The sequence below is a fragment of the Crotalus tigris genome, unplaced genomic scaffold (assembly GCF_016545835.1).
Source record: "Crotalus tigris isolate CLP2741 ecotype Arizona unplaced genomic scaffold, ASM1654583v1 scf7180000023738.1706062, whole genome shotgun sequence".
Taxonomy (NCBI): Eukaryota; Metazoa; Chordata; class Lepidosauria; order Squamata; family Viperidae; genus Crotalus; species Crotalus tigris.
The window spans coordinates 2,743-25,296 of NW_024100150.1; the positions used below are offsets into that span (position 1 = coordinate 2,743).

Sequence of the window (22,554 nt, forward strand, 5' to 3'; positions counted from 1 at the left end):
TAATGTTATTTTCCGTGGGGCATCTTGATTCCTTTCAGTTTCTTATTTTCCTTGTTTGATAGTAAGTGTGCACATTTGTCCAAGCCAAACTCCATTACAATATCTTGGCTATATATACGGACAGTGTTGAGCAGCGATTCTATTTCAGATGATGTTTTTCCATACAGCTTCAGATCATCCATGTAAAGGAGATGGGATAGTCTGGTAGATGTTTTTGATGTTTGATAGCCATGTCATGAGTTATTCAGTATTGTTGACAGAGGAAACAGTGCAATAACAAATAGTAATGGTGACAATGAATCTCCTTGAAATATTCCTCTCTTGATATTAACCTCTCCCAGTCTCTCACCATTGATCTGCAACTGTTTCTTCCATTGTGCCATCGATCTTTGCACAAATTTTCTGATGTTTCTACTGACTCCTGTTATTTCTAGGCACTTTATTATCCAATCATGTGGCAGAGAGTCAAATGCCTTTTTGTAGTCAATCCATGCCAATTCAGGTGTCTTCCTTCTCTTGCAGTTTTCCAAGATCATTTTGTCTATTAGGAAGTTGATCTTTTTTGTTACTTGCTGTTGGGGCGTTTTCCTTTCGCTCATGTGGAAAGATAGTGTTTTTCAACTAGATGCTGTTGCACTGCATCGCTACTACACCTAGTTAGTATTTGAAAGTTTTGTTGGTAAGCGTAATTGTCTGTAATTTCCTGGTGTTGCCCCTTTGCTGGATTTTTCATTATAGGTAGGTTTTCCCAGTTGTTTAGCCCACTTTTCAATTTCTCCTCCCTGTAGTATATTGTTGAACTGCTTGGCAATGAGTGGGTGTATAACAGTTAGATGTGTCAACCAAAACCCATGCAGTTCATCTTCACCTGGTGCTGACCAATTTTTGATTTTCTTTGCTCTTTTTTCTACCATTTTTGTTGTTATTACTAGTTCTTTCATTTCCACTTCTGTTTTATGTGCATCCACCTCTTTTAACCAAGCCGCATCCTTGTTGTATTTCTTTGGGTTATCCCATATCTGCTTCCAGAACTGCACTGTTTCTTCCTTGTCAGGTACTGACTGATTCCTTGCAGTTTCTCCATTGATGGATTGGTAGAAACATTTCTGATTGGATTGACATTGGAGGTTCTGCTTATAATTTGCAGTTCGAGCTTCTATCTACTGATTTTCCTGGCTATAGCTGTTATTTACTGCTTTATTATTTCCGTGCTTCCTTGATCTTCCTGTTTCTAAAGTGGTATTCTGATTAGTATTCTTTGGTCCCCCCCCCTTCTTGTTCTTCGCTTCTTTTCTTTCATCTGTTCTGCTTGCTTGCATTGGATCGTACCTTGCTGATCTTATTTCTAGTCTACCTTCATTTTTCTGGTGCCTGTTTGTTTGTTTTTCTTCTTTGTTGATTTTGCGTCCCCCCCAAAGGGGGGTATTCTGTTATAACTGCACAGCTGTGCTGTACATTAGTTGGTTTGTTTCTTGCAATGAATTGGTGCTTATACTTGATATTGCAATATTTGCATCTTTTAATGCTTGGGCTAGCTGTTTCTTTGGAACAAGCTTCAATGCAGGTAGCCTTATTCTGTTGTTTTTGTGCTGTTCTAGATGCTCAGTTATTCTTTGTTTCAATTCTTTTATTTCTTTAGTTAGAGGGTTTTTTTCTTCCTGAGGTAGAGGTGCCTGGTTTCCAAATGAGAACAGTTGTATATCTCTGCTAGATTCCTTCACTGCAAACTCCCCCTGGTTTGCCTCTACATTCTGAATTACTTCTGGTAAGGCTTTGATTTCTTTGCCCTGGGTAAACCTTTGCAGTTCGTCCAATTCTGTTTCTGTGAATATTTTATTTCGTGTTATAAATCGGCGTTGATCTGCTAGTCTCTGTTCTGTTATTTCTGATTCTGGATGTTGTTCTTTCCAGAACTGGTGCATTCGTTTTAGATATCCTCTTCTTGTTGGACTTGATCTGTAGTAACAGATCATTATTTCTTTGTTTTCCATCACTGTGTATCTGCGACGGGTAAACACCTTTTCTTCCAGTAGTTCTGCAGCTGCTGGCCCTGGTTGCTCAGCCAACAGTCCTGAGTCCTGTAACCCATTTTTCACCAGATATCCAGGAACTCCAATATCTAGTGCGGACCTTGTTAACCCGGGCGACGTCCGAGCCGGTATGGCATTCTGAAATTTACGTCTCACCATATTTTTTATGGGAGAGACACTCTTTGTCTGACTCCTCTGATGAGACCTGTCCAGTATGGTTGAACCTCTGGCATAGCTCTCATCTTCCTCAGAGTACACAAGCCCACAACCACGTCAAGGTAGTGCCTCACTGGGGGATTATTATTATTATTATTATTATTATTATTATTATTATTATTATTATTATTATTATTATTATTATTATTATCTCTTGAGTTTGTCTGTCCTCTGCTGAAGGCAGGAGCCGGGTTCGTTTGACTTCTGAGCCTATGGCTCGTTCTCCAACTCTGGAAAAGGTCTCTAGCTCTGAGAAGACCTTTCCTCTTCTTGCTGCCCCCTTTCTGCCGCCAGCTCCAGTCATTGCCGTCACCATCTACCCTCACCGGCCCCTCATCTTCTCTGCCTCCCAAGACGGGACCATCCGCACCTGGAACCTCAACACCATTGACCAGGTAGACCAGGTCCACGTCTCGGAGCCTGTGGAGTCCTTGGACACCCACACCAATTCACACGTCTTCTCCATCTCGGGCTGCAGCCTCAACCTCTGGAAAATCAATCAGCTCTACTCACTCTACACGTTGCTGGGTTCCCCTGCCAGGCAGCTCAGCTGCGTTGACCTGAGGCTGCTGGGCGACTTCCCTGCCCGCGTCCTCTGCCTGTGCCAGAACTCCACCGTGCAGCTGCTGGATGCCCAGAGTGGCGCGCCTGTGTCCGTCCTCTCCTTGGACCAGTATTCCCCAGCCCGGGCAGTGGCCTACTGCTTGCCCCGGGAGACCCTTTTCGTGCTGCTGCAACAGGGCCACGTGCTGCGCGTCAACGCAGCCACCAGTCCCATGAGGGTGAAGCAGTGCTTCAGCAGCAGCCTCTGGGAATCCAGGCCCTGCTGCGTCCTCCTCTACAGCCACATGGTGGAACCAGACAAGGCATATGCCACGTGGCTGGAAGTGACCCAGAACCAAGGCTACCGGAGGAAGTGGCAGAAATCCACCATCAACATGCAGGACAGAAACAGGTAGGCAGCCTGGGAAGCACTGGCCCTCGCTCCCTTCGTTCCAGTCCGCAGCTACTGCCCAGCCTGGTCGTTGTGTCCTGTGGGGTCCGCATGGGGGTTTCTCAAGCCATCGCCTGGGAGGACGTGTCCTGGCTTCTCCGGACAGGCCTTGAATTGCAGGGAACAGCACCTGCACTGGAACTCTTGGCTGGGGAAACACACCCTGGGGGGCCAGGCTGGGAGGCCCGGAGAGGACGAAAGGGTTGGGCAAAACTTCTTCTGCCACTGTTCTGAACCGGAGACTCCTTTGTCCTCTCGGTGTGTCTCTCCGTGCCAGATTCCTTCCAATTCTGGGGCACAAAAACGGCTCCCTCAGTGTCATAGATTGGTTCTTGGGCCGAGCCCAGTACACAGTGGAGGCGCATAACCCTGAGCGTGTCACGGCGTTGGCTGAGTACACCACACAGATGTGTGTCCTGTCAGCAGGTAAGTCTCAGAGCCCCAAGGGGGAGGGAGGGAGCTTCAGGGAGTCCCAGGCCTCTCCAGAAATGACCTAGAGCAGTGTTTCCCAAACTTGACAATTTTAAGGCATGAGGACTTCAACTCCCAGAATTCCACAGCCAGCAACGCTGGCTGTGGAATTCTGGGAGTTGAAGTCCTCATGCCTTAAAATTGTCAAGTTTGGGAAACACTGACCTAGAGGGAGACCGGTGTCAGCCTCACTCGGTAGACTGGAAGACAGAATTACATAAACCCCTCCGAAGTCGTTCCATCTTTGGCGATTTTGGGAAAACAAGCCAGGAGGGGCAGCTGATCTCCAGGTCTGCCAGCAACCCCATTGAGGGCGCCAGGTACCTGCAACCAAAGCTGCCGCTTCTCACTGGCTGCCCACAGTTAGGTGCCAGCAGCATCCCCACGGAGTTCCCTACAGAAGCGCTGCCCACAGCCCTGTGCTGAGCTGCCCCTTAGGCTCTTCGGCAGCCCCCACAGGAAGCCAGCTTTTCCACCAGGGTGCGGCTGCCTTCCTCTGGCGAGAACGGGGATTAGCTGCCTCTAGGGGGGACTGGCCCGGTGAAAAGGCTTTGCTGAGTGAGAGAAGCAGGTGTCCTTCAGGGCATCCAGGAACTGATGGCAGAGCCGCCGCCCCCCCTCCAAAGAGCCCCTCTCCTGCTTTTGGGCAGCGGAATCCCCTGTCCAGTTGAGACTGGTCCCTCCTTCCTTCCTGGTTGCTCCATCACTGGGTGTTTTCAAGAAGAGACTGGATAGCCACTTGCCTGAAATGTTATAGGGTTTCTTGCCGGAGCAGGGGGTTGGACTAGAAGGCCTCCAGGATCCCTTCCGTCTCTGTTCTTCCGTTATTCCCACACTGGGGAACAGGATGGGAGAGCCTTTGCTCTCCCTGCACAATTCCTTGAAGCGTGCCAGAGCTGCTATTTTTCTCAGGTGTGTTACAATAAGACGTGGGGGTTCTTTGGCGCTTCTTCTCTTTAAAAATCCCAGTTAAACCCTCTGGGTTTTGGGAAGGAGGAACGGGCATCGCACGATAAAGCGATTCCATTTCTCATGAAAGAAAAGCCATAGAAAGACTTGCGACTCCATCACGTTTTGGAGCAGAGGAAGAGTCAGCAATGGGAAGCAGAGAGGACAGGTGTGTGTGTGTGTGTGTGTGTGTGTGTGTGTATTAGCTAATCTAAGCCTTCTGAACATGAAAAGAGTTGGTTCTTCTTCCCCCTCCCTTTGAATCCCAGCAAACTCTCCTGGCTTCCGCCCTTCACACGTGGCCTTTGGGTCACAATCTGGACCCTCTCAGTCTGCTCCTCTGGTGTCCACCTGTGTACTCCACCCACCTTCATATGTTGTCCATTCGTTCTTGCCCCCCCCCCATCGCTTTCATCATCTCTTTCCTACTGCAGTGCACTTCCCTCCCCAGCCCCCACCTCTTCACAACAGAATGGATGGAGTCGGAGGCTCCTGCGTTTCAGGTGCTTCGCTTGAGAAACGGGTGCTGCTTTCAGCCACCCACAGCCCGCCCACCGTCTTCCTACGAAGCTAAACGTTTCCTGCCCGTTCCCCCAATTTTAACAAACCTCCTGCCAACGGCACAAATTTCACTTTCCTGTGGCCCGTAAGGTGAGGCCAGAGGGCACCAAATGGATAAGTTCCCATCGATAGGAAGAAGGCGCCTAATTCTGCCACCCTTGGCACCCACCCGTGAGCGGAATTCTTCGGGCGTAGTTTCAGTGAGTCTCAAGTGGTCAGCAGAGGCCGGGTGACCAAGCGGTCTCCCTTGCCTGGAACAGGTATGGACCTCACGGTGAAGATGTGGCGCCTCTTCCCCCACGTGGAGGAGTGCCTGCTCCCCCTCCTGTCCTTCTCCTGCGCCTCTCCTGCGTGGCACATGTGCTTCCTCGGAGACACCCTGGCGGTGGCCTTCCAGGACCCCGAAACGGTCACTTACAGCATTGTCCACTACAACCTGATGGAGCAGACACGCTCTGAGCATGGACCCGAGGAAGATGCCCAGGATGACATCACAGGTACACAGTAGGGGCCCTGGTGGGGGGGAGCAGGGGATGCAGCAGTTGTTCCACAAGGACTGGGTAGGTCTCAGCTCCCTCCACCCCCCCACCCCTCACTGTGTCCGACGTCCTCTTCTAAGGTCTCTGCTGCTGCCCAAACCTGAAGCTCTTTGCCTCATCCAGCCGGGACGGGTCAGTGAAGATCTGGGACCACAAGAACAGGCTGCTCCGGTGAGGGCCCCATGGGAGGAGGGAGTGGAAGGCCTGATCCCCAGAGGGCAGCGGGTGGGCGCAGCCTGATCCCCTAACCCTGCAGCAGCAAAGGGGAGTGGCTGTGCCCAAGTCTCCCTCCCTGAGGACTGGTCAGTGCTAAGCTCTTCTCCTGGACCTGCTTGCCTTCCCCCCCCCCATGGCTCCATGCAGGGTGCCCCATTCTTGGTGGGTCATCCAGCTTGGCTGTGAGGAGCCATTGGGGGGCTGCTCTCCAAATGCTGCCTCTGCTTGGCCTAGTTCCATCCAGCCTGCCTGCCATAGTGACGAGTATTAGACCGTTAAAGAGGCTTAAGTCTGTCTCTGTGCTTTCTTGTGGTTCCCTTACAGCGGGGGGGGGTGTCTCGCAGGTTCTGTGTGCTTTCCCACTCTGTCTCCCATTTGGGGCCCCAGCCCTGCTCGCCTTACCTGCAGAGTCCCCTTACCTGCAGGCACCTGAAGCTGAACACCATCCCAGAGAGCCTGGCCTTCGCCAACCACAAGGGGGACTTGCTGGTGGGCCTGGAGCAGCACCTGTACCTCATCCCCCACACCGAGTACCTGCCCAGCTACTACCAGATGCAGGTGGGCCCAGACGGCACCCCCAGGGGCCCCTGTCCAAACGGACTTGCACCGTTGCCTGGATGTGGGGACCGGTCCCCTCTGGGCACCTGAAGGACAGGTGTTGTGGTCCTGCCTCTCTGGATCTCCTCCTCCTCTTGCAGCTGCTGTGGGCAAAGTTCCTGGAGCCCCTCAAGGACATCTCGCTGCCCATCAGCCCGTCCAGCTTTGAGGCCCTGGTGCAAGAGAACAGCCGTCGCTTGAGGCAAGAGCTGCCTGCGAAGAAGTCCGAGTAAGCTCTGGGGGCTGGGCTGGGAGGGGGGCTCGGGGGGCAGCAATCCCCGGGCACGCTTGCCAGATCCCTGAGCATCAGATCAGAGGCCCTCCTCCATCACAGACTCTGTCCCCGTCGCTCCTGGGTGCTCCTCCGCCGTGGGGCGCCTTTAGGTTCCAAAGCCTGATGTGTCTGTGCTTTTTTTTTTGTACATGCACACAAGCGTCTGTGTGTGCACACACCTTCAAGTCACTCCACTCTTGTTCAAGCCCTGCTGTTTTCCTGGCAGCCTTTCCAGAGACGGGCTGCCCTGGCTTCCTTCTTTGCAGAGCCGGGAGAGGGGGGCTGGCATAGAGCCACCCAGTTGGTTTTCAGGCCTCGGGGGCCCCCAGTTTCTAGGTGGGAAGTCCTGAAGAGCTGAGATGCGTGAGGGAAAAGGTGGGCATCGAAAGGGGCGTGGACCCCCCCCACGCAGAAAGGAAGCGACGGGGACACTGCTGTGGCTCCCCTGGAAGAGAGAGCAACCGGATTGCCTTCTGGGGGTTTAGACCTTGCTGGAGCTGCTAGCTGGGGTCCTCCCAGCTTTTTGGGGGGGGGTCCCCGCTCTGTGGCTTCTGTGAGGAAGTATCTCTTGTGGCAGAGCGGCTGCAGCCCCAGCGAAGGAGGGAGGGGGAAGCGGGCTGGGGGCCGCCAGGAGAAGAGACGCTCCTGTTCCTGTTCCTGCAGGTCCAGCATGTCCGGCGTCTTCCGGGTGCCCCTGAGGGAGTCCAGGGAGGTCAGGGAAGCCAAGCTCAAGCTGGAGGTCAGTCAGCGCTGAGCCAAGGCCAGGTGTGGCTGGAGCCAGCCCGATGGCAGAGGGAGCGCAGCCCAGCCCCAGCCGCGGGGGGGGGGGACTCCGCCTGGGGGCTTTGCCGCTCTTGGAGGCCTGAGCCGGGTGTCCTTTGCAGGGCATGGCCCAGCTGGCGGAGAGGAATCGGGACCTGCAGCTGCTGCAGGAAGGGAAGATCAGCCCAGCCAAGAAACGGCCTTTCACCAAACAGATGCGGGAGGAGGCCTTTGAACACTACCTGGGCCTGTTCTACAAGGAGCAGCTCAGCCTGGAGGTGGCGCTGTGGCCGGCGGGGCTTCTGGGGAGGGGGGAGCACATGGTGGGCTCTGGGCCCGAGCCCCCGGCCCCTCCTGGAGGCTGATCCGAGAGCCTCTCCTTAGCCCTTCCTCTCTGATGCCAGCCCCCTTCTGCCAGTGGGCTTCCCTGGGCACCAAGGGACCGGCCCCCCAGGCCAGCTCTGTGCCTAGGGAGCCCCTGCCCTGGTGCCCCCCGGCTGCTTCTGACGTTTCCTCCGCTGCACCAGGCTCCTCGGGGGGGAGGGTCTGTTCTCTGCAAGCGGCTGGGCAGTTGCTCACCAGGGCAAGGGCGGCACTTGGCAGATCTGGTGGGCTACCTCTGCCCCTGCAGACCCAGCTGGGCATCCTGACCTGGCATCATCGCCAGCACCCCCCCCCCTTGAATAAGGACCAGGCCTGGCAATATTAATAATGAGCAGCTGTTTTCCCTGTCAAATGGGGGGGGGCTTTCCTGGGTTCAAGTATGCTGACGTTTCTGCCTTTGATTAAATGTCTGAGATGCCCCTCCCCCCGATCTGGGTTTTGGCCGCCATAGACCCCCCAGCCACCTTCCCCCCTGCCCCCCCCGGCTGCCATGCTATTCCCTGGGTTGGATCCTAGCGCAGCCCCACCCCTTCTCCCCACAGATTCCTGAAGAAGATCCCTTTGACGCAGATGAAGTGCTGGAATCCCTGGGCCGGATGGATCCCCTCTCTGCCCTCCTAGAACCCTCCGTTTCCCACATGTTCCTGGGGGGCTTCACTAAGCCCAGGACCCTCGAATTGAGCAGCTCAGCCTTTGCGGTAAGGGGCCTTTTGCTCTCTGGGGCTGCGCCCCGAATGGCTCCTTGGGGTGAGGAGCAGCCAGTCTGGACCCTTATTGGGTCTCCTCTTTTCCCCTCTTGGGGGGCCCCCCAGGCTGCAATCCCTTCCCCCCACCCCAGCCCAGCCTGGGAGTCCCCTGGGCAGCGTCCCCTACCTGCACCCCCTCTGCGTCACTCTTCACCCCACGGCAGAGGACAGGAGCAGCCCCCAGGCAGGGTGCTTGCTGTGCCTGCCCCCCCCCCCGCCCTTCCCTGCTGAGCATGCTTTCAGAGGGACCTTTCTTCCTCCCCTCCCCCCCCTGCAGGAGATTAGCCCCTCCATCCGCTTCACCCCCTCCCTTGCGGTTCCTGGCATGCTCCAGGTGAAGAGGAAGAAGGTGAGGAGGGTCTGCTTGGCTGAGTGCCAGATTTGTGGGAGGGGGCAGCTTTGGAGGGGTATGCTGGGGACCTCTTGCCCAAAAAAGAGGGGTGATGAATTTATGATCTTCTATCTTTGTGACATTTTTAATTAAAAAGTGGCCCAGCTAATATGATTATTTTTCCAGCCTCAAATTTTATTACATTTCCCATCAGCAAACTGGGAAATGGCTTTTGGCAAGCGGGGGGGGGTGGGGCTGCCCTGGGCTCGTTGGGGGGGGCTGCCCTGGGGTCGTTGGAGCCCCTGACGCCCATGCCGCCGAGGCTGTGCCCTGAAAGTCTCTCCTGGCTTCTCACAGGTAGATGTTGGCGCTGCCCCCTCCTCTGCCGGGATGCAGGAGACCCCCTCCCCGGGGAGAACTGAAGCTCCCCCAGCCCCCCTCACGCAGGAGGCCCCCGAGAGCATCCGGCCCCTTTCTGCAAGAGCGGGCAGGCCAGGCTACCCCCTGAGAAGAGCCCCGGAGGAGGCGCCCAAGGTGAGGGTCTGGGCGGGGGGGGGGCAGGCCTGGGGGAGGCTGCTCAACTGATGGAGCTGCTGTTCCTCTTTGAGTGCTGGACCCTTCCCCTCGCTTTTCCTCTGGCCTTTGCTGCAAAACGGTCCCAGCACCTGCCCACTCCCAAGCCTGCTGTGCCCCCCATCTTCTGGGCTAAGGATCCTGAAGAGCAGCAGCCAAAGGGGCCTCAAGCCCCCCCCTCTTTCTGGGTAGCAGACAGGCGGCTTAGAGGTCTGCTCCTGCCCCAGGAAGATTGAGGAGGGGCCACAGGGCGGGGGAGGTCAGCGTGGGAGGCTCGAAGCGGGTCTGGCCATCCTGCAGACGGGGCAAAAGGGAAAAGTCAGGATGGCGGTTATGTGGGATCGTGCCCAGAGCCCGCTAAGATGCCTGCTTCCCCTCAGCCTGCGGAGCGCCCAGTTAAACCGTTCGAAACTCTGGTCTTGGTTACCCCAGAAAGCCCTTCGTCCCCCAGCCCCTCCACGCGCCTCAAGAGTGAAAAGGTAAGGGGCCGCTGCAGCCACATCCACCCCTGCCCAGCTGTGCCCGCTGGGATTGTGGTTGGCCCTGCGGGTGTTGGGGCTCCATGGGGTGTTTTGAGCGCCAGAGGTGGGAGAGAGGAGGGCTCTGGGGCAGCGTGGGTGGGGAAAGACCTGCCCTCCCCCTGGCTCAGCAGCATGAAGTCATTTCAAATTCAGGACATTTTGACCCAGCAAACGCTTCCTTGCTGGAGCCCCAGATGGGTGGGGCCGGCCCATTGCAGGCCTCTAAAGGGAACCTCTGTGGACGGATCCTTGAGATGGCCACAGACTCAGTGGTCAGTGCTCCGTGGCACCTTCCCCCCCCCATGTGATTTCACCTCCTCCCCTCTCTGCCTCCAGGAGCCTTTCAAAGCAGGGCCCAGCTCGGCCTTCCTGGTGGGGGTCGGAGTCCTGGGTGGCCTTTGCAGCAAGAAGGGGGGGGGTGGAAGAGAACTCACCCGGCCTCTTGTGACGTCTTGCACCCAGAGCGTCCTCTTCAGGGGACTGGTGTCATCGCAGCTGAGCCAGGAGAGCCAGAAGCACCTGCCCTCCACCTCCCGTTCGATGAGCCCCCAACCGTCTGCCATCGTCAAAGGCTTCTTTCCGCAGAGGGCCCCCAGCCCGCAGAGGTCAAGGACGCTTGCGGTGAGCGGCTGTTCCTTCCCCTGACCTGGCAATAGGCTGAGCCGGGGGGCACCCAGGAGAAGGAAGGCTGCGTTGCCTACCGCCCACATGTGTCTCCTCAGCAGGGTATCCGCGCGTGCTCCCCCAGCTCCACGCTGTCCCCATTGATGGCCCTGGGGCCAAGAAGTCCTCTGGATGACTTGGACCCCTTCGTGGCTTCTCTTTTGGGGCTCACCTTGCCAGCTGCACTCGGGGGCGCCCTACGGCCCCTGCCCCACTCGCTCTGCAGCAGAACAAAGCCGGGCGCCCCTCTGTCGGAAAGGCTCAAGTCAGGCCTCCGAGTCAGGGCGGGTCTTGCCTTGCGCCCCCCCCCCATTTGCAGCAGCCGTAGGGTTCCGGGTTCCTGGGGTGCTGCCTCTGCTTTATGGGAATGGATGGGGGTGCAAGAAGATGCCCTGACTCTTGATGGGGGTGCTTTCTTTGGTGGGGGGCGTTTTCCTGCCTGTGCAGCCCCCCCAGCGGGTCTTTTGAGTGAGCATCAAGCTGGTCAGCATAAACCCCTTGAGAACATTATCCTCTCACATGGGCAGAAGGAGGGGGCCTTGTTCTCCTTGGCGATGCCCAGGTGGCGAGGGCCAAACCGGATGCCCGGCCTCGGCGCCTGGAAGGCTTGGGAGGGCTGCCCGAGTCTCCTTCTTCTTGGCCTCCAGGGGCTCACGAGCGAGAGTCTTCAGCTGCCCAGGATATCCTCCGGCTTCATCCCCAATTCTGTGGTGGCCCAGCAGCTTCACACCCTGGACCTTCTGGAGACAGAGAGGCTCGTGAAGGTGATCGGCCCCCAGGTGGTAAGCGCCTTCGGGGGAGGCTGGGACCCCTTTGGGCATGGCATGCAATGACAAGTGGCGCCAAGTAGCTCTTCTTTAGAAATTGGGGGGGCATGCCTGAATCTCCCCCCCTCCCCCAAGGCAGCCGGTTGGCTATTGTCAGACCATGGAGGCTGGGCTCCCAACCTTCCCTGGGAGGATTCTGACCAGGTACACAGCCCCCCCGTTTGAAAAATCACCTGGTTTGGGCAATGCATCCCCCACATGCAAGGAATGGAGGGGGGGGAACAAAATGATGAAAGGCCACAAAAGATGTTGGGGTGCAGAACCCTGTTCATGCGAGGGGGGCCGATTTGAGAAGCGTGCAGGATGTCGGATGGCCTGAACTATAATCCTGAACATCAGAAGACCCACAGCTGAGCTGGCCACTGGGCAGCGCTGGAGACTGGCCTGGGGTCTGCCCTGGCACCACAGACCCCCGACGGCAGTTCCCACTGCAGAATTTGCATAGTTGGGTGCCCCCACTTGGAGATTCATCCCATCTTCTCAGCCCTTTCAAGGAGCAGAGAAACGGAGCATCTGGGAATGCCAGCCGGCCTCGGGCGTCTGGGTAGGGAGGCCGTCTGGCTGGGAGGTGGCTTGCTTCTCTGCCCCGTCTGGCTGCAAGGGCTCTGAGGACCCTCCGGAGCCGGGATAGGCCGTGGGTGGAGTGTCACGCGAGGGAGCAACTTCTTCGGCATCCTTCAAAGTGCATGGAGAGAAAGGCTTGATGGAAATGAGCAAAATCAATACTAGGTCAGGGGTATCCAGCCCTTGGCAACTCTAAGACTTGTGGACTTCAACTCCCAGAATTCCCCAGCCAGCATGAAGTCCACAAGTCACAAAGTTGCCAAGAATCGGATACCCCTGAGCTGGGCAAAAGGCTGAATATTTTTAAGGCCCGGGAAGCAAAATTCTACGAGGAAGCCGCTCCGATTCACTGGGGTACAAGAGGGGGAGGCGATGCAGCACCGTCTGACCCACCAGGTTCAGTTACTCTAGCCCAGGGATGGGCAACCTTGGCTCTTTTATGACTCGTGGACTTCAACTCCCAGAATTCCTGAGCCAGCCATGCTGAGGGGAAAGGGAGAGGTTTCCAAGCTGAGCCGTGCTGGCTCAGGAATTCTGGGAGTTGAAGTCCACGAGTCATAAAGCGGCCTAGGCCTAGGCCAGAGGTAGGCAACTTTGGCTCTTTTATGACTCATGGACTTCAACTCCCAGAATTCCTGAGCCAGCCATGCTGAGGGGAAGGGAGAGGTTTCCAAACTGAGCCATGCTGGCTCAGGAATTCTGGGAGTTGAAGTCCACGAGTCATGAAGGGGCCTAGGCCTAGATCAGGTGTAGGCCACCTTGGCTCTTTCATGACTCGTGGACTTCAATTCCAGAATTCCTGAGCCAGCCATGCTGAGGGGAAAGGGAGAGGTTTCCAAGCTGAGCCGTGCTGGCTCAGGAATTCTGGGAGTTGAATTCCACGAGTCATGAAGGGGCCTAGGCCTAGGCCAGAGGTAGGCAACTTTGGCTCTTTTATGACTCATGGACTTCAACTCCCAGAATTCCTGAGCCAGCCCTGCTGAGGGGGAGAGGTTTCCAAACTGAGCCATGCTGGCTCAGGAATTCTGGGAGTTGAAGTCCACAAGTCATAAAAGAGCCAAGGTTGCCTACCCCTAACCAATTTCAACAAAGTAATTTTAGCTTTCCTGTGATGTCCTGGTCTGGTGTACCTGGTATGGCTGGCATAGTGTGGTTGCTCTGCCAATTCCTTGTCTGCCTCCAGCCTGTGGGCACAGAGAGGTGGCTCAGCCTTGGGCACCAGTAAGGGGTGCTCTGGCCCTGGGCTCTGTTCCCAGGAGAGACTGTGAGGGACCCCCTCCCTTCCTCTGTGGGGCAGGTGTCGGGGAGCTCCTCAAAGGCCAGTTTAATGTGGACGTTTGATGAGGAGGAACTGCCCAAGGAAGAACAGCTGCCAGCGGCCCTGGAGGGCATCTCCAAGTCCTGGATCATGCCAGCGAAGGAAGACGCCCCCTCCACAAAACAGGTGCCTCTCCCAACCGCTGAGGTCCCCTGGCTGGTGTCCCAAGATGGCTGCCTGTGTTGCACACAGGGAATATGTTTGCTGCCCCTGTGCCATTATGAGTGTTGGACCCCCCCTCCCCTCCCTCATTTCAGAGCACGCCTGGGATTTTCCTGACTCAGCTGGATGAGTCCCAGTATCCAGAACTGCCGAGGACGGTGCCTGTATTTGTTCTACCCTTTGTGGACCAAGAGTGGTTTCAGAATCTTTTCCCAGAGGTGAGGGGGGCCCTACAGACCCCAGGTCACCAATGGAGCCTTGCCCCCACATCTTTTACCTTCCAGTTCTCTCTCTCTCTCTCTCTCTCTCTCTCTCTCTCTCACACACACACACACACACACACACACACACACACACACACACGGTCTTCCTTGGGGATGGGCTAGCCTTGGGTTAGTGAACCATGTTGATAGAAAAGGGGGCATGATGGCTCCAGATCCTGCCCACCTAGCAGTTAAATGTGAGTAGATAAATAGGTACCACTTTGGTGGGAAAGTAACAGCATTCCCTGTGGCTTTGGAGTGCAGCCATGTTGGCACATGACCACGGAAGCCTCTTTGGACAATGCTGACCCTCTCAGCTATGACGTGGAGATAAGCCCCCCCCCCAGCCAGACCCCACTGGCAAGGGAAACTTTTGCCTTTTTTTTGATAGAAAAATTGCACCTGTTGGAAACTCAACCAGCCCCATCCCAGATACTGAAAAATAAATCACCGATGACCACTCAGTGCCCCAATGCAGAGATCAACCCGTGCACAAACAGTGGCGATGTTGGCTTGATACATTGAACTGGAAACCAGGCAGCCCAGGTTGATCCCAGTGCGCGGCGTGGATTCGGATCGTGTGAATTGGAGGGTTGAAAGAGACCTGAGAAGCCAAAGGGCTGGCTTAGGGTTCAGGGGGTGGGTTACCTGTGGTAGGAAGCCCGATTTTTTCCCTTATGAATGTGGGGCGCCTGTTTGCCCGTGTTTCATTAACATTTTGGCATGGAGCCAAGTTACCTGAAGGGACCCACCTTTTTCTGATTACAAGGACGACTCCAAGGGGGCTCCATCTGGTGGGACCCAGGCAGTGGCTTTTTTTTTTTTTTTGCAATGGTCCCCATCCTCTGGAACATCACACCACCACACTCTTACACACACATACCCCAGGGTGAGCTTAGCCTCATCTCCGTTCGCCTTCCGGAAGACCCTGAAAATGTGGGTTTTTCATCAGCCACGGGGATCCCACAAGGGGGCTGCATGAGGTCCAGGGACTGTGGTTCTCCTGCAGTCTTGAATTATTTACACGTTTGTGTTTGTCTTCGTACGTCGCCCAGAGTCACATCTGTATAATGGGGGCTATGTAAATAGGTGAAATAAATAAGCATTGCCCAAGTTTAGCAACACCATAATTACTGTATATCATGTATGGTAAATTTGGGATGCTGTTGATCGGATACGGTTTGAGGAGGTATTAAGCGAGTACCATACCAGTTAAGTAAACTAAAAGTTATTTTTAATGTGTTTGTTTTGTTTGTTTATTTATTTATGAAATATATAGACCGCCCATCTTACCTCAAGGTATAGTAAGTCCATTTATTACTTAGCTGTCAAAAATAATAAAACTTTTGAACCCCATTTTTTTTTCCAAAACTGGCATTTGCCTGCAGCATCTCTGGTGCCTTCCGGCCCTGGGCTAGAGAAGGAGAAGCTGGGTCAGTCCAGAAGGAGGACACCCCTGCCTCCCCCTCCCCCTCCTGAGGGGCTCCCCTCTCCACAGGGTATCCCCCCTGAGATGACCTCGAAGGTCTTGCTGAGGAAGCTGCAGGAGACGCTGCTCACTGCCGACTACAGCACCAAGACGGAGGTGTTGGGAGCCATCGTCTACTTGGAAGACCAGCTGGAGGACAGGGCGAAGAGGTGGATCCAGTACACCCTGTTTGAAGTGCTGAATCAGGAGGGCAACGCCCCCTCTTTGCAGGTGACGCTGCTCTGCCACCGGTTGCTAGAGGGATAGACAGGGTGAGGTGGGGGGGGGCTGGTGGGAGGGATACTCCAGTTGGGCTCCCTCTGGGATGTGACACATCTTGGCACAGTAGGGGTCCCCAAGACAGCCACCCACCCCAGCAGCGTGGGAAAAGAGGTAAAGGTGGGCCTGCCCTGACCCCTCCCTCCACGAGGGCTGCTGGCTAAGGCGCCCCCTCCCCTTTCTAGGAAAAGAGCCAGAAGAAGTTCATCCTGGCCACCCTGCGCGTCCTCCTGCACTTGGACAAAGATAGCCTGGACTTGATGGTGGAGCTGATGACCTGCTACCTGATGGCTGCTCCCTCCGCCCGGTGAGGGCCCCGTGGGAGAAGGACCCTTGCAGGTTCCCACCTGGGGCAGGTGCCCTTCCTTGGCCGAGGAGGAGCTGTCTCCCGGGCACAGCAGTGGGTGGAAGCTCCCAGGGGTTGGGCTGGGCACTGCAGGGGTGTCCGGCCTGGATCTTCTCAGGAGGGAAGAGGACCTTCCACCAGCTCAGGCTGCAGGTGGGTAGCGATTCCCTGCTGGTGAGAAAGAAGCCGCGGAGCCAGCTACGAGGCCCTCTGCTTCCCGACTGCATGGCGCGTGGAGCCTCGGATTCAGGAGGGGTTGTGGCCAAGCCCCTCCGAAGCGCAGAGAAGGCAGATGGGGAGAGCGCCCTTGTGCTGGTAGACCACCTTAGCTGCTGCCCCATGGCTGCCTGGCGTCTCTGCATCCCTGAGGAGATCCATCTTGGCCAGAACCTCTGGGGGGGGACAGCTCCTGGCAGCCATCTAGGGCTGCTCCGGAAGTCCCTCTTCTGCTGTGGGTCCTGCAGCAACGTTGTGCAGTGGGCAGTGCCCCCGTCTCCTGTGGACAGCAACGTTATTTTCTTTGTGGCAGGAGGTTGGGGCAACCCAAGAAGTGTGTGTTTTGTGTGTGCCGTGTTGCTATTAAACACTAGCTAAGAAATGCTCTCCTCCTCCTCCTCTCAGGGCAGTTTTTAAGGATATGTTCAAGGAGTTGGGACTTCAGGACCCTCACAACTTTTTCTTCAAGGAGATGAACTCCTGGATGGTGGGTATGGAGGACTCCAAAGAGGTTGTGCGGAAACTCAGCAGGGAATGGTTGGAGGAGAAGATCCGGATTTTCAAGGTGCTGCCCTTCGCCCTTCTTCAGATGCCCCCCCCCCAGCCTAAACCTTTGCCACTGGGAAGCCCTCTGCTCATCCGGCTTCAGAACACCAGGGAGCCCAGAGATGCCTGCGTGGTGCAGCCACGACTGCCCCATGGCCGGGGGGGGGGAAGCATGGCTGCCGCAGGGTTTGGGCCCTGCCACTCCAGCATGCTGGGGGACCCCGATTCGGAGCCCAGCCCAACCGAGGACTCCTCGCTCCAGATGTCAGAACCAGGGAGAAGGGAATTGGCCGCGTTGGCCATCGGGGCCCCCTTCCCTCTTAGGATGGGGCCTCGGGATTCTGCCCTGTGGGTCAGCTGACCTCCCAGGGGACGGGGCCACCCAGCCCAGCCTCAAGATTCCCCAGCGGACTCCCCCAAAGGGGAGGGCAGTCTGCAGGGAATGGGCCGTGGCTGGGAGCCTCGTGAGGGGGGGCAGGGGCTTTGGCTCAGGGTGGTCAGAGAGGAGGACCTGAGCTCATAGCTGACAAGAGGGTCTTCAGGCTTTGCCAGTTCTGAGTGGGGGTCCCTGTGCTGAAAAAGGGGGCCACGTGGCTTAGGCATGGCTTTCCTTTCCCCAGGAACACAGGGCTCGCCTGTTGGAAGAGGCTGCCTCTGGGAAGCTTTTCCTGGACACCGGCCACAAGGTGGGCTTTAGCTCGGACCGCCAGCCCTGCCCACTGGGTGCAGCTGGGCTCCCCTATCTGGTCAAGGGGGCCTCTCTGGGTCTCCCCCTTATTAGCCAGCCTCGGGCAACGCAAAAGTCCCCAAGGAAGAGACCGTCTCCCTGGGTCTCTTGTGGAAACAGCCCAAGGGCACCGCCACACATAGAGACCGTATCACTTATATAGAAGCATCTGAGTTGGGGGCTTCTGAACTTGCAGACCACCACTCTTTTGACCCTGGAAAGAAAGAGGCCAGAGAAGAGCCGCAAGAAAGCCAGGAAGATCGCTGGAAAGGGGGCCAAGGCTGTCCACAAGGTAAGGCTTGGCCTTCCCTTGAGGCTGGGGCAGAAAGCATGGGAGGAGATGTGGGGTCCTGGATAACCTCTGATCGGCTGCACAGTGGATGGCCTGCTGTGAGGACCACCACCCGGCCTCCCACACCTGCTCTTGCAGGACCAACCTTCACTTCCTCTTTCGCATCCAACAAAGTCAGTGGGGAAGCCAGCAGGAAGTTGAGGGTCTCAGCCCAACAGGCAAATAAGTGGCTGCTGCCAGGTGGGGGACGGAGCGAGGGGAAGTGTGGGGGAGCACAGGAGGGGAGGGGTACACAAGGATCAGAGAAGGTGCAAAGATTGAGGACGTTGCAAGGGGGTGCGTGAGGCATTCTGAGGGCTGGGGAGAGTGCGCAAGGTTGCACAAGAGGTGCCACGTGGATTGTGGAGGGTCGAAGATGGTGCAAAAGAGGGGGTGAACAAGAGGTGCCAGACTCAGGGAGAGTGCACCAGAGGCTTAGTGTACTCTGTGAGCTGTGGCACCTCTTGTTCACCCTCTTGATGGGGTGCATGTGAGGCGCTCTGTGGATTGGGGGCACATGAGAGGTGCTGCCCTGATCGGGAGGGTGCATGACAGGTGCTGTGCAAGTGAAGGAGGATGCGTAAGAGGTACCACATGTTGCACAAGAGGGAGGGTGCACAACTGGTTGGTGTGGAGCAAGTGCCAGGGGCTGGGGTGGTGCATGGGTGGAGGAGGTAACAGCAACTGCTGACCTTCCCTGCTGGCTTCCCCATTGACTTACTGAGGAAGCCAGCAGGGAAGGTTGCAAACGTCGATCAAGGGATTGTGAGGTGCTCGGCAACTGGTTGTAAGTACAAACAGGCTGCCAACCATCTAGATTATGATCTTGTGACCGGGGAGGGCTGGGATGGCCAGAGCTCTGACATAATCACCATTCATTCAGTGCTGTCAATAACTTGGAATGGCCATTGACTTTCTGTATGTGCAGTTTGTCATTTGATTATGTGCCCCGAAGCTGTTTTTGACTTCTAGAATAGGGGTCTTCAAACTTGGCCCTTTGATGACTTGTGGACTTCAACTCCCAGAATTCGTCAGCCAGGCACGCGTGCCTGGCTGACGAATTCTGGGAGTTGAAGTCCACAAGTCATCAAAGGGCCAAGTTTGAAGACCCCTGTTCTAGATTTTCTCCGTGATTATGCCTAACCCAGTGATGGCAAACCTTTTAGAGACCGAGTGCCCAAACTGCAACCCCAATCCAGTAGGCGAGTGCAGTTATAGTGGGCTTGGCAGACTGGGTGAGCGTGGCCACTGGATGGGTGTGGCTGAAGTAGTCATGGCAGATTGGGTGGGAATGGCCAGGGTGGGCGTGGCCACCTTGATGTTGCTTATGGGGAGGGACAACTGTGGGAGCCGGGCAGGGTTGGGGGAGAACCAGGGGGTCTCTGGTGGGTGGGATTGTGGACTCTCCAATGGCGGCTCCAGGCTGGCTGGCCTTAGACCAGTGATGGCGAACTTTTAGAGACCACGTATGCTGGGGCGATGGCACGTGCCCACAGAGAGGGCTCTGTGTGCCGCCTCTGGCATGCGTGCCATAGGTTTGCCATGACTGGCCTAACCCAACGGTGCTCTGGACCACCTAACAGTCTGTTGCTTTCCAAGCTGTCCAGGGTGATGGCCCTGTCTCACCCAAGGGGGCTTCCTTTATTCCACCTGGCATCTCCAATTGGCTGTCGGAAGGGGATGAAAAACGGAAAAGATGGGCTCTTACTATCTTGTCTTCCTACTCAGGACGAGATGGACAGCGAGGAGGAGCGGCAGGGGAAGCCCAGCTTGGAAGACCACCAAAAGGTGAGTCTACCTCTTCTTCTTCCCTGTGCTCTGACCCTCAAGATACTCCTGTCGCTTCAGGTGCCCATTAGAACCCTCTCTTCCTGACAGAAAGCCCACCCATGGTGCACAGCCCAGCATGGCAGGGGCCTTGGGCTGGAATATGGTGGGTGGTCTATGCTGTGAGGGGGAAGAGGGGGCTGCTCTGAACCCTTCCTGGGTACATCCCTGTGGGAGCAGATGGAGGCTCCCTTGAAACTCTTTGCAAAGCAAGAGCCTTGAGGATCACGACTCCTGAACGTCGATAGCAGAGTTCCCCCCTCCCCATTTTGAGGGGCAAAAAACATACTACGCCTGTATTTGCTGTGCAATAACCATCAACCAATATAGGAGAATATTTCTAGTGCAGGGTTGAAGTTCTTGGTGCTTTCTAGAGTTTAGTTTTCTTGTAGACCTTTCATTATCCAACTGGGCAACATCATCAATGCTGATAATGTTACCTAGTTGGGTCATGAAACGTCTGCAAGAAAACAACCAAGTTCAGAGAGCCCCAAGGACTCCTGATAACCATAAAACAGGGGCCTTCAAACTCTGCCCTTTTATGACTCATGGACTTCAACTCCGCCTGGCTGAGGAATTCTGGGAGTTGAAGTCCATGAGTCATCAAAGGGCAGAGTTTGAAGACCCCTGTCATAAAACAATGCCCTCCATATTCTTCCTGCACGGTCACACCAAGTCACCCACACCTTGGGTTACTTCTCATCTGGACTACTGTAATGCACCCTACATTGGGCTGCCCTTGAAGAGTAATTTGAAGTTCTGCTAGGTTCAGAATGCAGCGGCTCACACGGTTTTTGTGCTTCCTGTTTCTGCCTCATTGGCCTTTGTTATCCCAGGCCCAAACTAAGCAACGCTCCAAGTGCAGCTGGCTCCGTTTGGGCCCTGCTGACCTGGAGCGGCCATATTCCTCTCGTTCCTTCTTCAGCCCGTTCGCCCCATTGATGCCATCCAGCATTTTGCGGAAAAGCAGCTGGAGAGAGAACGGAGGGAGCTGAAGGAGGCTGTCCTTTTGAGGGCAGAATCCCCCCGGGACACGGTCTTGGCATTGCCCCCTCTTCAAAAGTAAGCTCTGACTTTATATGATTTGAGCAAGCTGTGCCCCAGGTGCCCGCTTGAGGGTCTAGGCAAGCCAGGAGCTCCTGCCGCTGGGGGGGGGGGAGCTCTGCCTCTGCAGGGCTTCCAGGATGGCAGGAGTTTTGAGGCACTGGCTTAGGAGAACTGGAGCCCCCCCCGTCCCCCCAGTTGCTCTGCTGGCCATATGAGCTGCGATCCATCCGTGCTTCTGTGCCGCTGCCGCCTTGTGCTCTTGATCTGGGAAACACCGAACGCTCTACTGGCGCGAAGTTGGCTGCCTGCTTGACTCGGCAGATTTCCCCGTAGGAAATGGAGGAGGAAGCCAACCCACCCCGAGGCTGTCCTGGGATGGTTCTGGGATAAGAGGGAAAGCGCCACCCAAACACTGCGAAGGACGGCTTGAGTCTGTCCCGCTCGTGGATGAAATAAAAGCCAAGTCGGGAGGATGGAAGAAAAGTCCCAGAGCAGATGGGTCTGCTGATTAATGGGTGGGGGGGGCACACAGGCCACTCTCCGTAAGGCTGCAGCCCCTTTTGCTGAACTTCGGTTTGCCCCTCTCCGCTGGTGGCAGACCCCTGGTGGCATCCGGCCAGCCTCTGGGGGGGGGGAGGAGGGAATGGGAGAGCCCACGGCCTCCTCCAACCTCCTCGGTTGCTGGACTCTACGCTGGGCTGGTACGAGCTCCTGCTCTTCCGGGACAGGTCCCGAGCGATCCTGCGTCTAGGAGAAACCAACGCAATGCTGAGAACGAGAGTTGCTGAGCGTGAGTACTGGGGTTGCTCCATCGATCTATTGGGGTTCCGCCTTTCTTCCCTCTGGCGTGTGAGAGGGCTGCACAGCGAGGGGCACCTTCCCGCGTGCCTCCTGGTCAAGCCTGGCGCTGCTGCTGCTGCTGCATTCTGGTGATGCAGCCTGTGCCATCTAATGCCCCAGTGCAGGAAAAGCAGCCGGTGGCTCCCTCTGATTTTCCCACCAGCTGCCCTGTGAACTGGGCAGCTGGTCAGGGAGGGGAGCCCGTATCTCCTTCAGCAGAAAGCCGAGGGAAGCCAGAGAGTTCTCCTCTACTGGTCGAAAGCCACCCCGTAAATGCTGATCTGCCCGTAGAGCTGGCTTTGGTTGGTCAGCCATTTTGACTTCTTCACTTCTTCGCTGTTGCCTCTGGTTCATCACCACGCTGGCCCCGGAGAGGAGCCTGTCTCCAGCCCGAGAGAGTGATGCTCCTTCCTTCCCTGCTGTCTCCCTCCTCCCACGCAGGCTGCTGCTTCCCCATCGTCTTCCCCCGCTATCTGATGAAGGGCTTCGTCCCCTTCCTGAAGCTTCCGCTCCCCAGGATCACCTTGCAGCCGTTCCCATCCCTCCCGAGGAGGCCGGCAGCGCCAAGGACGTTCGCTGCCATGCAGCAGCTGGTGCACAAGTACTTCCTCCCAAAGTTTTCCTACGCCGACAGCTACCCCTGAAGGCAGGGCTGGCTGGCAGAGGCCCCGGGCGGAGCCGAGGGGCTTCCAGGGCAGGAAGCGGAGGGGGGGGCCCTTGCTGAAGAGCCAGCCGGCACCAGCCTGGCAGATGGAAGCAAGCTGGTAGCGACAATCAAGAGGCTCTCCGAAGGCGTTTTATTTTATTTATTTAAACCGATTACCTGATTTACGACATCTGATAAGATTTCCAGACTGGAGAGGGAAGAGCACCAATAAAGAGGAAAAGATGCCAACTGTACTTTTTGCAAGGGAAACTTCTGTCAGCTGTTGGGTGGGTCACCCGCAGAGGGGGGGCGCTGGGCAGG

The 22,554-nt window shown here is 56.2% G+C and overlaps 1 protein-coding gene across 2 annotated transcripts; it reads left to right on the top strand.

The window, feature by feature from the left end:
• Positions 1–2,366: 2,366 nt before the first annotated feature.
• On the top strand, positions 2,367–22,482 carry LOC120298011 (WD repeat-containing protein 97-like). 2 transcript variants are annotated; one of them, XM_039321325.1, is made up of 25 exons: positions 2,367–3,201; positions 3,518–3,666; positions 5,481–5,717; positions 5,840–5,930; positions 6,401–6,533; positions 6,674–6,801; positions 7,510–7,585; positions 7,731–7,886; positions 8,535–8,690; positions 9,016–9,087; positions 9,427–9,603; positions 10,023–10,121; positions 10,626–10,784; positions 11,474–11,608; positions 13,515–13,661; positions 13,793–13,915; positions 15,459–15,659; positions 15,893–16,014; positions 16,675–16,834; positions 17,436–17,501; positions 17,739–17,834; positions 19,602–19,661; positions 20,626–20,762; positions 21,476–21,537; positions 22,029–22,482. In XM_039321325.1, exons 1-25 carry the CDS (start codon positions 2,459–2,461, stop codon positions 22,229–22,231), a joined length of 3,888 nt encoding a protein of 1,295 aa, XP_039177259.1. In that variant the 5' UTR covers positions 2,367–2,458; the 3' UTR covers positions 22,232–22,482. The 2 variants fall into 2 exon arrangements, with proteins under 2 accessions (XP_039177259.1, XP_039177260.1); XM_039321326.1 differs by having other exon boundaries at positions 16,675–16,756.
• The last annotated feature ends 72 nt before the right edge of the window (positions 22,483–22,554 follow it).

Bases quoted from the DNA above. Each gene is read 5' to 3' on its own strand.
- LOC120298011 (XM_039321325.1), top strand. From the start codon at position 2,459: ATGGCTCGTTCTCCAACTCTGGAAAAGGTCTCTAGCTCTGAGAAGACC. The intron at 10,122-10,625 runs GTAAGGGGCCGC...TCTTGCACCCAG, and splicing joins CGCGCCTCAAGAGTGAAAAG to AGCGTCCTCTTCAGGGGACT. The intron at 13,662-13,792 runs GTGCCTCTCCCA...CCCTCATTTCAG, and splicing joins ACGCCCCCTCCACAAAACAG to AGCACGCCTGGGATTTTCCT.